General features: G+C 43.6%; 1 protein-coding gene across 2 annotated transcripts in view; it reads right to left on the reverse strand.

The window, feature by feature from the left end:
- KPNA3 (karyopherin subunit alpha 3) overlaps positions 1–9,912 on the reverse strand; it is a 92,071-nt gene extending 82,159 nt beyond the window's left edge. The window contains exons 1-2 of one of the 2 annotated variants that reach the window (XM_029210092.1): positions 9,852–9,912; positions 9,393–9,497 (exon numbers count right to left, since the gene is read on the reverse strand). In XM_029210092.1, coding sequence (XP_029065925.1) covers positions 9,393–9,461 — 69 coding nt within the window. In that variant the 5' untranslated portion in view covers positions 9,462–9,497; positions 9,852–9,912. Of the gene's footprint in view, positions 1–9,392 lie in introns of both variants that reach the window. The other variant, XM_029210090.1, reaches the window with a different exon arrangement.
- Positions 9,913–11,261: the final 1,349 nt, after the last annotated feature.

Below are 11,261 nucleotides of genomic sequence, written 5' to 3' on the forward strand. Positions count from 1 at the left end.
AAAAAAAAAAAATACATATATATATATATATATATATATATATATATATATATATATATATGTATATAAGGAAACTGACCTGATTTCTTCTTCACCAAATTAACAGCATTTTTTAAATGGTGGGGAAAAACAGCAGAAAGGTGGAAGCAACCCAAGGATCCATCAGCAGATAAATGGATAAGCAAAATGTGGTATATCCATACAATGGAATATTATTCAGTCATAAAAAGGAAGGAAATTTTGACACACACTGCAACATGGATGAACCTTGAAGATATTATGCTAAGTGAAATAAGTCAGTCACAAAAGGAGAAACATTGTATGATTCGACTTACGTGATGTTCCTAGAAGAGTCAAATTCATAAGGACAGAAAGAAAAGAGGTTGCCAGGGGCTGGGGAGAGTGGAAATGTACTTAGTTTAATGGGGACAGAGTTTCAGTTGGGGAAGATGAAAAAGTTCTGGAGACAGATAATGGGAATGGTTACACAATGATGTGCATGTATTTAATGCCACAGAATGGTACACTTAAAAGGTTAAAATGGTACATTTTATATTATGTATACTTTACCACAATAAAAAACATGGTGGTCCTAGAGAAATGGAAATAAAAACAAAAATAAACAAATGGAACCTAATGAAACTTAAAAGCTTTTGTACAGCAAAGGAAACCATAAACAAGATGAAAAGACAACCCTCAGAACGAGAGAAAATATTTGCAAACAAAGCAACCGACAAAGGATTAATCTGCAAAACATACAAGCAGCTCATGCAGCTCAATATCAAAAAAACAAACAACCCAATACAAAAATGGGCAGAAAATCTAAACAGACATTTCTCCAAAGAAAATATACAGATTGCCAACAAACACATGAAAGGATGCTCAACATCACTTATCATTAGAGAAATGCAAATCAAAACTACAATCACCCCACACCGGTCAGAATGGCCATCATCAAAAAATCTACAAACAACCTAGAAAATGGTACAGATGAACCAGTATGCAGGGCAGAAATAGAGACACAGGTGTAGAGAACAAATGTATGGACACCAAGGGGGGAAAGTGGCAGGGATTGGGGTGGTGGTGGTGGTGGGATGAACTGGGAGATTGGGATTGCCATGTATGCACTAATATGTATAAAATAGATAACTAATAAGAACCTGCTGTATAAAAAAATAAATAAAATTCCAAAAAAAATCTACAAACAATAAATGCTGAAGAGGGTGTGGAAAAAAGGGAACCCTCTTGCACATTTGGTGGGAATGTAAACTGATACAGCCACTATGGAGAACAGCAGGGAGGTTCCTTAAAAAACTAAAAACAGAACTACCATATGACCCAGCAATCCCACTACTGGGCATGTATCCTGAGAAAACCATAATTCAAAGAGTCATGTACCACAATGTTCACTGCAGCACTATTTACAATAGCTAGGACATGGAAGCAACCTAGGTGCCCATCGACAGATGAATGGATAAAGAAGATGTGGCACATATATACAATGGAATATTACTCAGCCATAAAAAGAAACGAAATTGAGTTACTTGTAGTGAGGTGGATGGACCTAGAGTCTGTCATACAGAGTGAAGGAAGTCAAAAAAGAAAAAAATACTGTATGCTAACACATATATATGGAATCTAAGAAAAAGAAAAAAAAAAGGTCATGAAGAACCTAAGGGCAAGTAGGGAATAAAGACACAGACCTACTAGAGAATGGACTTGAGGATATGGGGAGGGGGAAGGGTAAGCTGGGACGAAGTGAGAGAGTGGCATGGACATATATACACTACCAAATGTAAAACAGATAGCTAGTGGGAAGCAGCTGCCTAGCACAGGGAGATCAGCTCGGTGCATTGTGACCACCTAGAGGGGTGTGATAGAGAGGGTGGGAGGGAGACGCAAGAGGGAGGGGATATGGGGATATATGTACATGTATAGCTGATTCACTTTGTTATACAGCAGAAACTAACACAACAATGTAAAGCAATTATACTCCAATAAAGATGTTAAAAAAAAAACCATGGTGGGAGGAGTCTCTTAAAGGAGACTTAAGAAACATAACCAAATGTGATCAGATCTTGTGTAATCATGGTTCTAACAACCAAAAGTTAAAAAAAAAGTTAAAGGACAACTGGGGAAATTTAAATGTAGATTACATTAGCTATTATTAGGAAATGATTAATTGTGTCAGGGTGATGTGGTATTTATTTAAGAATGCACTCTTATTTTTTAGAGAAGTATGTAAGTCTTCGGGAGTTAATTGTCATGACTGACACATAAGAAAATTTTAAAAATTATTTCTCTATAAATGTGTCTTAATCTCCCAATATTTTACCTATCATAATAAAAAGTTTGGACTTGATTTGGGAAGCAGTAAAAAAAAAAAAAACAAAAAGGCACCGAAAGAGTAGAAGTTTCAGTTAAAAAGCATATTTTAGGAAAATTATTGTGCTGGTGGTACTTACAATGAAGGTACTTATTTAAGAAATATTTTAGTGCTTATTTTGCTCTGCCACTGTACTAAGAACTAGGTAATGGAGGTACATATAGGAGAAACAGATAAAACATAATAAAAATATATTATCTAACCACAGTGAGGGAAGAAAGTTTCCTAACAACCTGGGGGGGTGAGGGGAGATTCAGAAAGATTTCTCAGAAGAGCTAAATCCAGAGGTGAGTATTTAAGAGGGGTAGGAATTAACCAGGCAACAGGAGGCAGGGAAGGATATTCCAGTCAGCAGGATAACCCTGAGAATAGAAACAGAATTGGCAAGCAGGGGAGGGCCAGATTCCAGATTATGTATAAGCATATAAGAAGTTCAGTGTTGCTAGAGCTTAAAGGTGTGGGGATGGGGGGTGGGGGACAGACACAGAACCTTGAAAAATAACCAGGTATCAGGCTCACTAAAACATCTCATGAACTGGAGGAAGAACACCACTTTGGAGGCAACTTTTAAACTGCTAGGTGATAAGTAATAAGGCTGAAAGTAGGCTGGAGGCAGTGGAATAGAGAGGCAGGGCCCCAATCCAGAGACAGCACAGAGATTCAAGCTACATGACTGGCATCTGACTGAATGTGGAAGATGAGGAAGGAGTCCAAGAAACCTCTCAAATTTCAAGTTCAGGTCACAGTGAGAGTGATGATGCCATAAACAGAAAAAAGAAAAAACAAAGGCTTTAAACACTTTGAGCTTGAGAAGCTGATGTGATGCTCATGTGATTAATTTCCAGCAGATGAAAAACAGATTTATGTTCCCCACACTGAAATGACCGTTAAAACTAAGGGAACTGCTAATGTGGGTAAGAAAAAGCCAATAGAGAAGTGAGTTGTGGACAGAATCCCAAGGCATGCCTATAATCAATGGGAAGAAAGAAGAGCCAGCAAAGCCAACCAAAGAAGAGTAATCAATGAGGCAGATGGACCAGGAAAGATTATATGTCCAGATAGTGAATTTGAGAAAAGATAATTATAAGTGTACCTGCTATATGACGTATAGATTCCTGAAAAACTTCATGTTCTGCAAAATTAGGAAGAAAGAGGGAAATATATCAAGACAGTTGGAGCAATAAGCACCTTTAAGACAGAACATATGGTTAATTGGAGCCAAGAGGCATACTCCTGGGCTTGCTATTTTCAACTGTTTCTGTACTTCAACTACTTGTGTTCAACTGCTGCTACTTGGGAGGGCTAAATAGTTAATGTGCTGGTAAAAATCAAATATCAACCAACATGAATTCTGCATGAACTAACATCATTCCTCTTTATCATTCAAGCAAGAATTAGTTTATGTTACATAAATACATTATAGCAGAACAGATTGTCAAAGGAGGGTTGTAGGCAACGGTATCGATGCCATAAAGTCAATAACAAAATAAATTATTAATATTTTAGAATAATACTGTACCTTTCACTCCCAAGTACATTATCTAGTCTCTTTTAAAGAGTATTTATTAAATTTTATATACTGGTCACTAAATGACCCAAGGTCCCTACCATGAGTGGGCTTCTTGACAGACCACATACTTTAACAGTTGCAATACACACACAGAATTTGTTGTACATCACAGCAACCTATCCCAAAGAGGTAAAGGAAAACTCACTTAGAAAAAAACACAGAGAGAAGGGAAAAAATAGGGACTGATTGTAGTATGTTATTAGTCAGGAAAGGCCCTGTGGAGAATTTCTGAAGGTTTTTTTTTGTGTGTGTGGTACGCGGGCCTCTCACTGCTGTGGCCCCTCCCGCTGCAGAGCACAGGCTCCGGGGTGCACAGGCTCAGCGGCCATGGCTCACGGGACCAGCCGCTCCGCGGCATGTGGGATCTTCCCAGACCGGGGCACGAACCCGTGTCCCCTGCATCAGCAGGCGGACTCTCAACCACTGTGCCACCAGGGAAGCCTCTGAAGGTTTTTTTGAACTATAATGACATGGTATGGCAGAACTGCAATCTTGGTGTGCCAGAGATATATGAAGGAGTATGAGAGAAGAAAGAGTTTGCCAGAGTGAGCCCCACCAAACAGACAGCAAAAGAAGGCATTCAGGAGAACAGCATATATAAAGGCATGGGAAGGAAACGTATTGGTTACAGCCCCATCTCAAGTACTTTATCATGGATAGCAATAGAAAATATATAGGAAATATAAGAAAAGCAGTAGGTGAGGCAGAAAAGGCAGACTTTTTTTTTTTTTTTTGCTGTACGCGGGCCTCTCACTGTTGTGGCCTCTCCCGTTGCAGAGCACAGGCTCCGGACGCGCAGGCTCAGCGGCCATGACTCACGGGCCCAGCCGCTCCACGGCATGTGGGATCCTCCCGGACCGGGGTACAAACCCGTGTCTCCTGCATTGGCAGGCGGACTCTCAACCACTGCGCCACCAGGGAAGCCCAAGGCAGACCTTTTTATGAAATTATGTGAGGCATGCTAAGGACCTTTAATTTTATCCTGAATGCAATGGGATGACTTGCCAGGGAAGTAACACAAAAAGGTTTCAGAAAGATCAATCCATAAGTTCACTGGGGAGGGAAGATACAGGGAAACCAGGTGCACTATCACATCTGTATAGGAGACAGTGATAGGGGCCTAAACTAGGGCAGGGTGGTAAGGTTGGTAACAAAGGTAAAAATATGAGGGCTCATCAGATGACTAACACAGAAAAGTGAAGGAAGGGAAGAAGGGAGTCAAAGTCAAGGATAAGGTTTGAAGCTTGAAGAGTTAGGTAGTATTTCTTACCAACAAAGGTTCCAGAGAGAGAAGCAAGTTTGGTAGTGCTAGATGAATTTACAAATGAGAAGATATTTATTTATCCCTAGTATTAGAAATTGAAGCCTAAAGTTTAAGTGTTAAGGCCAAAGATATGGGTTCTTATTTTTCAGTGAAACCAATGAACTGGCTTCTTACTAATAAGTAAACTTTGCAAAAGTGAAAAAATAGAAGGTAAATAAATCAAATGATAAATAGGATGAAAAAAGTTTTTATTTGCAAGGTTTTATATCAAAATAGGAATTTCCCTGATATAGTCAAGATTTATTAAATATTTTCCCCATTAATTAACCTTCAGATGTGCATCCATACAAGCCAAGTCTTAGGCTCCACTCAGTGAAGAGACAGTAAAGCACAGTGAGCACGAGTTCTGGCTTTAGTGTCATGCTGCTGCACTTTAAGTCTAGGCTCTGCCACTTAAACCACCTAGGACTTGGGGCTAGTAAGTTCAGAACCGCAGGCTTCAAGTTTCCTTGGAAGTATTTGTGGATAATAATACATACATACTTTATAGGACTGTGAAGACTAGATAAATAATCCATATAAAGTACTTGGTACAGGTTGACTGTAAACATTCAGTAAGTGTTAAGAATTTTCAAATAATTATTAGTTGTCACTGATGAAAATGTCATGTCATATCTTTGAAGTGTACAAGAGCAAGAAAAACTTGACCTGAATGGCAGTTACCTGCATGTTTGATTTTTAAGTATTTACTAAATGGAACTATGTATTTCCTAGTTGTAGCTACAAAATCCATTCACCCTACCCAAGCCTTGAACTGCTGTCCATGATAATTACTCCCTCCCCTACCTCCATCTATAAACCTCAGGATAAGCGTTATCCCTTTTCTCTCCTGTGAGCTTCACACAGAAGAGGAAGAGAACAAGGGAAGAGGAGGAGGTTCAAATCCTCATTCCATGTTAGGACCATCCCCGATCTCAATTTTGGGGAAAATTCCTCCTTACATACGGGATAACAGTACCATTCCTCCAGAATTAATTCTAGATATTACTGCCAGTCACCTCTTTTCCATTCCTGTAATCATGCTACACCTCCTAACTCTACTCTAGAATAAATTCCTTCAGATCTCTATATCAAGAAGTTTCCAAGCAACTCTTTACCACAAAAATATTCTCAGACCACCACAAGCCACCTGGAAGTCTCATCTCTTCACTCCTTAATCTAATCTCTTCTTTTTCACCTGGATCTTTATTCACTAATTTCTCACGTGCCCTGTTCAAGTTTAGTCCATACTTTCTATAAAATTCACCAACCTTTCTTCTATGAAGCTATTCCCAACTGAATGACTATGAAACTACTTTCTTCCTGAACCCTCTCCCTACTCACAATTCCCTAGCGTAACCCCACACTTTTATTTTCTTTAGAAAATATGTATTTTATTCTTGCACCTAGCATCTTATTTGTGTATCAGCTGGCTATATAATTTATAATATCTTTTATCTATCCTATGTGTGAAAAAGTAGGAATGCTATCTCATCAAAGTACATCTCACTGTTTTTGAAATAGCCTGATAATCACTGCTATTTAGTCACAGAGCTAAGCTGCAACATAAGTTTCTAGTGTAATATAGTTTCTAAAATGGGTAAGACTAAACTAGATATGGTGTCTAGTCTCAGTTATACCAAATTCTACAATAAAGTCACTTGATCAGATTTGATCCCAGTTCATCCTTTAGTCACATTTCTAGCATCCCTCTCTCTCAGCAGTCCTACTACAGCAGTAACTGAAGAGTCCTACATTCTCAGGACTCTTCAATTACCACTCCCTGATGTCTGGAATGCCCCTTCCTTGCTCTCTCCCTCTCCCAGACCAACTTTCTTTCATCCAGGATCAGCTCACTCCCATTCATCCACTAGGAATCAACCAGAACATCTCCCTTGACTGCTCAGCTCCAAGTCAGAATTTTCTCACACATTCTCAGAATACACTTACTGATGTATTGCATTGTAATTATCAGTTTACTTTCCTACACTCCTACAGAACTGTAAAGGTAAACTCCTTGAAGTACAGACTGAACAATGTTAGATACCCAATAGACAATTAATGAATGAATGCTCATACCCACTCCATGACCTTGTGCAGGCTGTACACACAGTCTTGAGTTTCCTCATCTAAAGTACTTTCCTCCTGTAAAGTGTGGATAATGCTAAACCTAGCTCATAAAGTTGTCACAGGATTAAAAGAGGTATCATGAAGCTCTTAGTATAGTGTCTGACACATGGAACTACCATTTGAATGTCTGCTATTTCATGCCTTAGTTACCCTCCTGAATCCTGGGAATTGTAATGTCACCAATATTTTCAGGCTGAAAGGCTTAGCAAGCATGCATCCAGAAGGCACTGGTTACATTCTGATTGTCAGCAGATATTTACTGTGTGCCTATTATGTGCAGAAGTCCTTACTATGTATCACTGAGCTGCCAGAAACAATAGGGGCAAAAAATAAGACAAAAACTTGTACCAGTATCCAAGAGAGGAAAGACTGTTAATTAGTTCTTCTGTACAAACAATACAGGTATTTTTTCAAACTACATTAACTTTTGTTTTATAATAGGGGTTAGCTTCAAGAACAAATACTGATGGGCAAAATTCAAACTTAACTCCTATCATCAAGTGGACCAAAAACAAGAGGCAGTTACAAAATTTCTTGTTGCTATTCCTAGGTTTCACTTTTGCTTATAAGTATCAATATTTCTCACAAAAGAAATTTAACCACGACCAGGACAGAGATAGATGAACTTTATTTGTCTCAATCAAATGGGAATTCCATAATATTTCCTAATTGGTATGTAATTTTATAGCTCCAAAAAATGGCCTGTGTTTTCTCTATTTTTCTACAAAACAGAACGCTGACTGGCATTATTTTCCCTCACCACCTTCTCTCTTTAGGACAGGATAAAATGCACACTTCTTAGTCACAATGGCCCCTTAGCAAGAATGACAAAACTGCAAATCATGTCACCTAGTATTAGAAGAGGAGGCTGTGGACTTGAAACACTTTCCCCCTAACATATCCAGAGGTGAGAGTCCCAGTGAAGTTTGTGCATTAAACTACACTGCTTTTGGTAGCTGCAGAGAGACCTCTAGCGCTGCCTGGATAAGCCGAGTTTGCAAACAGTACCTGCTAATGTCACCTTAATGAGACAATGGCAACACGCAGAGTAGCAACAGAGTGACCACGATGAATGTTTACAGTTTTGCAATCATCTGGAAATTCTACCAGTTTGGAGCAAGAAATATATACAAGGCCGTATGAACGTACGTATCCAATTTATTTCAGTAAAACGTGTCAAAGAAATGATCACCCTATGCACACCCCCACTATAAGAAAAGGCTCAGAAAACAGGTCCTGTGCGCGGAGATCGGAACAACGTCTCTTCCAAAGCCTCCACACAATAGATGGTAAACTATTGTCCACCTTCAGCTTGCTCCAAATGCCAGCAGTAAGGAGAGTATGAGCTGGAAAAGCTCAGCACGACTGCTCCAGAGAACCGCACCGGAATATTAGAAAACGGTCCTGGCGCATCCTACCCTCCCCCATCCACCACCCTCCGACAAGTCAGTTACCCGGCTGGTCCCCACCCCCCTCTGCGGGCCGCCACCGCCCGCCTGGGCCCGGCTCGCAGAAGGTAGGCGCGGGGACCGGCAGAGTCGAGGCTCCATGTGCGGCAGCGCGGGAGGCACTGAGGGGGCTGCGCCGGGCGGAAGGCTGCATGGGGAGCGGGCGTGAGCCGCGGCCGCCCCCTCGGTGGGGCGGTCGACAGATCCGGGCGGCAGCATCCCCGGCCCGCGAGGCCCCGGCCCGCGGACCCCGCCTCAGCTCCACACCTCTTCCTCGCCGACAGCAGGCCGCGCCCGCGTGACGGGGCCGAAAACCCCGGTATTTCCAGGTCTCTGCGCCGGCAGCTCCGAGGGGCGGCTGCAGCCCGGCCCGCGTCCCGCCGCCCGCTCCGCCCAGCCCCTAGCCGCGATGACGAGAGGCGGCGGCCAACTCCGACCCACCGCGAGCCGGCAAGAACCAGCCCGGCGCCGGCCCCCCGCCCCTCCCTGCCGCCTCGGGGCCGGCGCGGCCAGGCGGGCGAGCCGGGCGGGCCCCAGCCGCGGAAGCACACTCACCTCTACATCTCGGCCCTTATTCTTAAAGCTCTTGATGCGGTGGTTCTCTAAGCCGGGGTTCTCGGCCATGGCTGCGCGCTGCTCCGGCGGCGGCTACTCCGGCGGCTGCGGCGGCGAGTCTCGGCGCGGGAGGGGGAGGTGGGGGAGGGCCGGAGGGAAGGGAGGGGGAGGGGGAGAGGAGAGCACGTTCCGTGACGCCTCCGAGCGCGAGGTGGCAGCAGCGCCGGGGGAGGCTCAGGCGGACAGACGGGAGGGGCGGGGCGGGAACAGCGCTGAGGAACCGCGGGCGCCTGGAGAGCCTTGAGTCACGTGACGCAGGCGGCCTCCGGCCTGGATGCTAGCCGGCTGGATGTGCCGATGGTTCTCGGGATGACCCCCGCCAACGCCCGCCCCCCAGCAAGGACTCCCCACAACCCCTCAGAGCTGCAAGTCATGCGCCAGCAATGGAGCCAGACTTACCCGCTTTTACTGCCCCCGAGACACGGAGCTGCGGCAGGAAACTACGGTTCCCAGCATGCCATTCTTCGGCGGGGATAACTCTCCCGAACCAGGAGAATGTCGGGAACCCTAAGCGCGCGGCTTTCTGCGCGCTGCGCTTTGAGCGCCTGTGCGCGAGGCTCCGCCCCCAAGGCCGCCTCTGGGCGGGGCGGGGTGGGAGGAGCTTCCCCGGAGTTGGTACTTTGCGCCCCATTGACAGGGAGGGGGCGGGGCTTCCTGGGAGGCGCACCTCTCTCCCCGTAGCCTAGAAAATTAGAAACGAATCCATGGTTCGTGCTTTGTTCCCTTGCTTCTTTGGGTCGAGGTGGGGGTGGGGGTGGTGGGGTGGGGGGAGTCTCCTGAAATAGCAGCCACCCTCATTCGCTGTTCCCTTGCTCTGCTTTGGTTTTATAATTAGCATTTATTTCCACCTGACATGTACATATGTATGTATGTGATATATGTGTTTATGTGTGTGTGTTACCTGGCTTACTTCATCGGAATTAGCTCAGTTAAAGTAGGGACATTGGTAGGTCTACTGCTGAAACCCTCGGTTAATACAGTGCCTGGCACGTCGTGAATAATCAATAAATACCTGAACAGATTAGCGCTCTAGGGTCTGTTTCTTCATCATCCTCCCAAGCCCCGTTCTGCAGCCTCCACTCTGGCAGTTCCTGCATTTATGTACCCTCAATACCTCCGTTCTGCCACCACACATAATCTTCTCAGCCTTCAGGAAGTAGTCAAGCCCTGATCCGCAGACTCTCCAGTCTAGCATCTCCTTTTAGGGTCATCGTAGGAATGATCACGGGAAATTGGATCCATAACGCTAATAGTTGCTTTCTGGAGCAGGTGGGCTTCTCTGAATGTACGTGAAATAATTTAGTTTCAGAATCTCTGGCAGATACAAGTGATCTTATTACAGTTCAAATGACACTGAGGTCATTCAAAGGTTGGGAGAAATATAACCATGAAGAGATTGAAGAAGATATTCTTTCAAAGCAAAGGGGACTTAGAGAGCCCGAGGTCCAGGGGTCATGAATTAAGAGGCCTTTGCTGCCCTGGCTATGTCTGGGCCACTTTTGTGAGTGGTGGGTGGTGGCTTGTTGATAAACACAGGCTCATTTAAAGGCTTCAGACCATTGTTGCCATATTGGACCGTGGGCCGGTCTTGACAAAGGTCCCATTTTTCAAGGGAAAACAAAAAGCTGGGTTCTTTTTTCTTCATTTTTAAATGTCGATTTATATTTTTTACTGGACTTTAGGGTATCAGTCACTTAAGAACTCCAGGCCCTCACATTGTGTGATCCTGGTCCAAACACTCAGTTGATGGGGAGAAAAAACACCTAAAGGTTAGAATGAATAAATAGATTACTTCAACTCTAGTTCTTA

Source organism: Monodon monoceros, unplaced genomic scaffold (assembly GCF_005190385.1).
Source record: "Monodon monoceros isolate NGI ecotype Baffin Bay Population unplaced genomic scaffold, NGI_Narwhal_1 Super_Scaffold_8, whole genome shotgun sequence".
NCBI lineage: Eukaryota > Metazoa > Chordata > Mammalia > Artiodactyla > Monodontidae > Monodon > Monodon monoceros.